Below are 6,000 nucleotides of genomic sequence, written 5' to 3'. Positions count from 1 at the left end.
TAAATATTTATTTCAACACCTCACTTCCCCATGGTAATCTCACATTCCTAGAGAAATGTTAGCTAAGTGTAAATATATTAATACCACCTCTGCCCAAATTGTTTATTCAACAGAGAAAAAAATAAAAAAATAAATAATAATAACAACAACGAGAACTTAAAAATAATGTATTTTCATACCGAATTTTTTTTTTTTACCACCAATTAAAATATCTCTTTAAATACTTTTAATTTGTACCAAAAAATATATATATATATATTGACAGCAAACATACATTAATTTTAAGTCCTCATTTTCTAAGGCAGACAAATAATTTGGGACCAAAGTAGTAATTGGGTCCACAATTTTTAAAATTTTGTAAGATTGCTAATGAAACCAAAAATTTGAATAGTATTTGACACAAATTTCACTGTCTCATTCCTCAATTCTTGTCATTCAAATTACAATTTTTTCTTGGCTAACTCAAAACAAAAGAAAAAAGGGAAGTGCAAATAAAAACACATTTCTGGAAATCATAGACTACATAGAGACCAAAAAGGACAACAAATGCATAAAAAAATTGCAGGTGCACTTTTACCAATTTATTGTTCATCCATATCTTATGACCATACATTCCCTCAGGAGTAAAGTCATGTGTCATAAAATATCAATGTGTATACTCAAAAATAGAAGATTGACATATTAGAGGAATATGTTTTCTCACTCTTCAGTTAATCAGTGGTTTCTCTAAATTTAACTGCACATCAGGTCCACCCTCACTGAATCTAGAATACTCTTCCAGCACAGGAATACCTAGCTCTGAGCAAACAAACTGAACTATGTTACTAGTAACACCACCAAATGACATTTTGTTCAGGGTTACAGCGATAGCAAACCTGTTTTTTATATCACAATAGCCCGTTGATCCACCCATGCCCGAGTGCCCAAAGCCAACAAGGGACCCGTCTTTGGCATAACACTTCTTAAACCCTAGTCCAAATTTCCCATTTGGGAGAATCAAATTCTCATATTCTCCAGCACCCAAGAACGCATCATGAATTCTGGGATTAGTAAAAATCTTATTGGCTCGTGGACGACCACCAGCCTCTGCAGCGGTTTCTATTGTAGTTGGATTATCATTAACATCAAGTCTAATGTAGTCACTGCCAGCCCTTCTACTATGACCACTGTCATTCAAATTACTGGGGTTTTGCATCGGTCCAGCTAGGTCGGCTGTTATCAACTCCTTACTGTTGCCCCATTTCAGCTTCTTGTTGGCTTTCACGGAAGAGAATTTAGGTTGATGTGGGTGGCTTCCAAGTGGCGGCTTGGAAGAAGAGGAATGCGGCAGTGGGACAATACCACCATCTACTAGGGTTGCATAGTAGCGTGCTAGTGCACGGGCTGAGCAATGTCCATTAGCAGCAGGTATAATAGCACGGCGAACATTTAGAGAGTTGAACATAGCTGGAAGAGTGGTTGCAAGCTGTGAAATGTCCTGCGGCTGGAAGGTGGAGGGCAGGTCTGGACGGTCACTCATGTTTGAGAGCTTCTTGAGATCTTCTGTGTCCGACATGAGTGTTGCCAGTCGAGATTCAACACCTAGAGGGAAGCTAGCAACGTTATTGTGATAGCTATTGACAAAAGGTTAATTGCAAAGTTATAACTACAAAAATACCCTAAATAGCATAAATTCAATACTAAAGGGCAGTACAGGCAAAATATTAATCAGCCAAAGTGAGAGGTGCAAGTTGAATCCAACACTGATATAAGAGACCAGAAAATTAATGGAACAGAGAATAAATCATGCCTGGAGGAATTCCAATATACAGCTCCCCTTCAATGTTCAGAGGGTGAATGAAGGCTTCTTCAAGAATTTCCTGAAACTTCTTCCCAGATGCATGCTGTTCAATATAATCACATTTTCAAATAAGTTGAAAGGCAGAGCAACATAGAAGATAGAACCTTCTTATTCCACATGAAAGATAGAAGCTTCTTCTAAAGAGATTGACAGAGAAGTTCACTAAAGTTGGCCTTTCTATATTTTCTTCTAGTTTTGTCAACACAAAATGGAAAACCAATAATGATTTGCATGCCAATATTACATTACATTCACTAGACAGATAGCACCAAGGCCCTATGAATAACGATATTGATAGTATCTTCCAAATCACACACTCCTTGGAAAAAAGCTCTAATATCTGTCAGCATTGCAGGAGATAGCACTCTTATGACCAACACTCTTCTGAGTAGTGGAAGCAATAATAGTCAATGATAGATTCAGTCTTATTAGGGTATTCTATTTTCGTTTTTTAAGTAATGGTAAATTATACTTTCACACGAATTTCACTTTGGTACCTCATCGTTTAATTGCAACAATTAAGTTCTCAAACTTCAAGTCACGATTCAATGTGGTCCTCTTGTCAGTTACAATTAAAATTTGGCAATGCTAACGTGAGGGCCACGTGAGCACATTTAGGGGCATTTGAGAGGAAAATATGTAAGGAAAATTGTACATTTCACTCTCTAACTTTCACTCAAATTTTAAGTGGTGGAATGATGGTGGATGGGGCAAGGGGTAGGGGGCCGTGGGTGGTGGGAAAGGGTGAGGGGGTGGTCTGTTTCAATGGCGGTCAATTTCAAAACAAGGAAAAAAGGACATAAAAGAGGGCATTTTGTTCTTTATCTTTCATCTGTTGGTTTTTTGCATAATATAAAGAGCCATGTGAGCATAACATAAGCATCTTCCATCAATTTAGCAAACACCAGTAAACAAAAGGGTCACATTGCAACTTGACTAAAAGTGTGAGGGGTTGACTGCTAGAATTAAAAAATAGAGGGGCAAAAGTGGGATTCAGTGTAAAGCCTATGTGCAAAATGTAATTTAAATGGAGTCGGGTGTGGGTGTGTGTCCAAGTAACTAATTCATCTAATTTAATATCCAAGGACAAGGGGTATGGTTAAACTTGAATTACAAAATATGCTTGCTAGGTGATGGTCCAACTACACGTGGAACACACATCCCATACCCTTATCCAAATTTATATTATTATTTAGTCAGATTTTAAATAATACCATTAATACCAAGTTCAACATTAATACCATCCTCCCACCAGGCAAATATCCTCAGAAAACTCTCCATAACAAGATAGACAACATTCCTCAATTTCTAATTTGTGTATAATTCTGTCCATACCAAATGAAATAAACTTAGTTTCGATGACAAAAACTAAACCAGGAGTTTAGTCCTCAGTCCGCATCAATCATAAAGTCTACAATCCCAAGCTCCAACATTCCCAGCTTAAGACATTTATTGCTTCCATCAGGGTTGCATTGCATCTTCTACTAATGAAACCAAAATAGATCACATGACCAGTGACCAATAGCTACAAATTTCATTCAGATGGGTCATTTGACAAGCCATCATCACTGTCAATGTGTAAAATTTTTATTTATACTTAACTCATCAAAATCAACTTTAACATGATACACAGTAACTTTATATATTTTAAAAATTACACAAAAAAACAGAAATTGGGATTTTAATACTATTGCTTTAACAAAAATCAAGCAACGATGTACTCATGTTATCGTTAAATGATAAACCCATTGCTTATGCTATCCTATGAAGCATAGACACAGACATGGGACACGGATATGACATGACACGGACACGGCAAATTTCAAAAAAATAGGACAAGGGCACAGTTCGGACACTTAACAAATAATTATATGTTGATATGATATTATCTAGGAATATATTATATTATGTAGTTATATATGTGCATAGTGCAGAGTATATACAAACTTGAATAATAAGTTTATAGCAAGTAAATCTTGTATTTAATTCTCTTACATGAATTTTCAAACTATTGGACCATGGTAGTTAAAAATTAGACAAACTATACGAAACATATATAATTGCAACATTTCCCTCATCTTCCTAAAAAAAAATTTAAAAGAATTATACATTACGTTATTCTTAAGAATAATACATTATTCTTAAAAATGTAAGATTTTTATGCCATTCTCAAATTTTGAAAATCATACGTTAGCAAATGTCTAAGTGTTAGTCTCATGTTTATATTTTAGTGATAGACATGGCCAAGAGAAGTGACGGACACGTTCTACAATGAGTGTCGAACACGTATCAGACATTACCTTTTTTAATTTAATTAAGGACACGTAAAAAAGAGTATTGGACACATGTTCGAGTGTCCGAGGAGTATCGGTGTCCGACACAGACAAGTTGCCATCTTAGAAATGTCCATGCTTCTTAGATGCTATCATACACTTTTTTTTTTTATATATGTAACCAAACAATCATTCATCCAACTTTCACTCATTTGTTTACACAATCAATTCTTCATGAATTTTATGATGGTCAATTTGTGAAATCCATAATTTTTTTTCTCTGATTCCTATTTCTACTGGAGTTTTGTGAAAGCCCAAAAGTTTTAGATAGAAACCTACACGTACAATAAAAATATTTGAACATTCAGTGGTCACCTGGCCCAATTGGTTAAGCCTTGGTTCCGCCCATGGTCACAGGTATATTTGAAGTACAAATAACATAAACTAAAAAACTTTCAAACTTCATGCATGAAGCAAAGAAAATGGCATACAATTTCAGTAAACTAAAAATTGAAACAGTTGCAATAATACCTCAATAACTCCACCGCATAGCCAGCCAAAAGACATATAATGATACAACTGCTCATGGCCAGGTTCAGTCTCAGGGACTGACATTGCAATTCGACTCAAACACTCATCCCAATCAAGCATTAGAAAAGGGTTTTCCCGTGTAAGGTTGGCCAATGCATTATGCAGACCAGATGTATGGTTAAGCACATGATGAACCTACAAAATAGAAAGTATATTAATAAAGCATTAAGTATAAAATGTTCTTCTGGTTCCTGAGGTTAATACGAAAAAGAAAAGAAAATTTTAAAATACATTTCACACATTCAGACTGGTAAAAGCTACAAGCTTTGCTCCACACTATTACAGTTTCTTTGTTTCATGGACTTACAATTTAGGCGCACCAATCAGTCCTATTAACTAAACTTATTTACCTACAGGTCCTGAACGATAAATTTATTCATAAAAATAAGAATAGGACTTAATGGGTAATAAGTTCCAAAAGTAAGACCTACTGGTAATTTACCCTAAAATTTAACTTTCCGAAACGAAGAACATAAAACCTCAGATCATGGCTTTTGTTCCTGTAATGTTTCCCTCACTTTTTCTCAGCAACCAAAGAAAGGTGAAAGGAAAAAATTAAGAAATTAAATTGACAGAAAAGTTCATTAGCAGTTGGAGCAAAACATTACACCTTTATTAGATCTTTTCCATTTGATCTGAATTGTGGCCAAACATTTGCGACATTTTCTTCAAGCTTCAGTTTCCTGCTGGATCACAAAGAAACAATTACTCCCTTTTCTTCAATTTGACATGTAAATCAGTTATTTAGTGTTAAAAAGGTTTAAACAAACAAAAAAATACAGACGAAAAACAGCCATAAATTATACAATTTGTGCGAATAGCATATGTAATGAAAGTCCAAAAGTCTATGATCAGGAATGAACTTTTGATCATTGTTTGCATGGCCATTCAATTTGTGCCAAGGACAGGGTACATTTCCCTAGTTTAGGAGGTCGAAAGCCCTCCGCTGTGCCTTCTACAATATCCTGAATTTCTGTGGCACAACCCACTTTGCTGCCACAAAATGGGAGTGATGCAGCACGATCAGAGACAGTGCTGTACAGACTTTAAAGCTGACTTTCTGTGGGTTTTTATTGTGATTTCAAGCTGAAAAGCAATACCCTGTTTGGTTATCCAGTTTTCAAAATCAGATTTTGAGTTTTCAATTCGTATATTTTTTATTTTTAGCGGATTTTTTTAATATTTTGGTCAAATTCTTTTATTTTTTGGATGCATCTACTGTAGAGATGTACTCAAAAAGTAAAATATTTGTGAAGAAATCTTTAAAATATTCAATAAATACAAAAATACAAAAAT

General features: G+C 35.0%; 1 protein-coding gene across 4 annotated transcripts in view; it reads right to left on the bottom strand.

Annotated features, from left to right (window-relative positions):
* Window positions 1–526: 526 nt before the first annotated feature.
* LOC114280624 (ABC1 family protein) overlaps window positions 527–6,000 on the bottom strand; it is a 28,988-nt gene continuing 23,514 nt past the window's right edge. For 2 of the 4 annotated variants that reach the window (XM_028223012.2, XM_082892209.1), the window contains exons 16-19: window positions 5,315–5,387; window positions 4,645–4,839; window positions 1,790–1,883; window positions 527–1,581 (exon numbers count right to left, since the gene is read on the bottom strand). In XM_028223012.2, the coding sequence (XP_028078813.2) occupies window positions 707–1,581; window positions 1,790–1,883; window positions 4,645–4,839; window positions 5,315–5,387 (1,237 nt within the window). In that variant the 3' untranslated portion in view covers window positions 527–706. Of the gene's footprint in view, window positions 1,582–1,789; window positions 1,884–4,644; window positions 4,840–5,314; window positions 5,391–6,000 lie in introns of all 4 variants that reach the window. The other 2 variants (XM_028223011.2, XM_082892208.1) reach the window with 1 other exon arrangement.

This window comes from Camellia sinensis, chromosome 10, assembly GCF_055761805.1.
Source record: "Camellia sinensis isolate YWXY chromosome 10, ASM5576180v1, whole genome shotgun sequence".
Taxonomy (NCBI): domain Eukaryota; kingdom Viridiplantae; phylum Streptophyta; class Magnoliopsida; order Ericales; family Theaceae; genus Camellia; species Camellia sinensis.
Note: the sequence above shows the minus strand (reverse complement) of the source record. Positions and strands in the feature narration are given on the sequence as shown.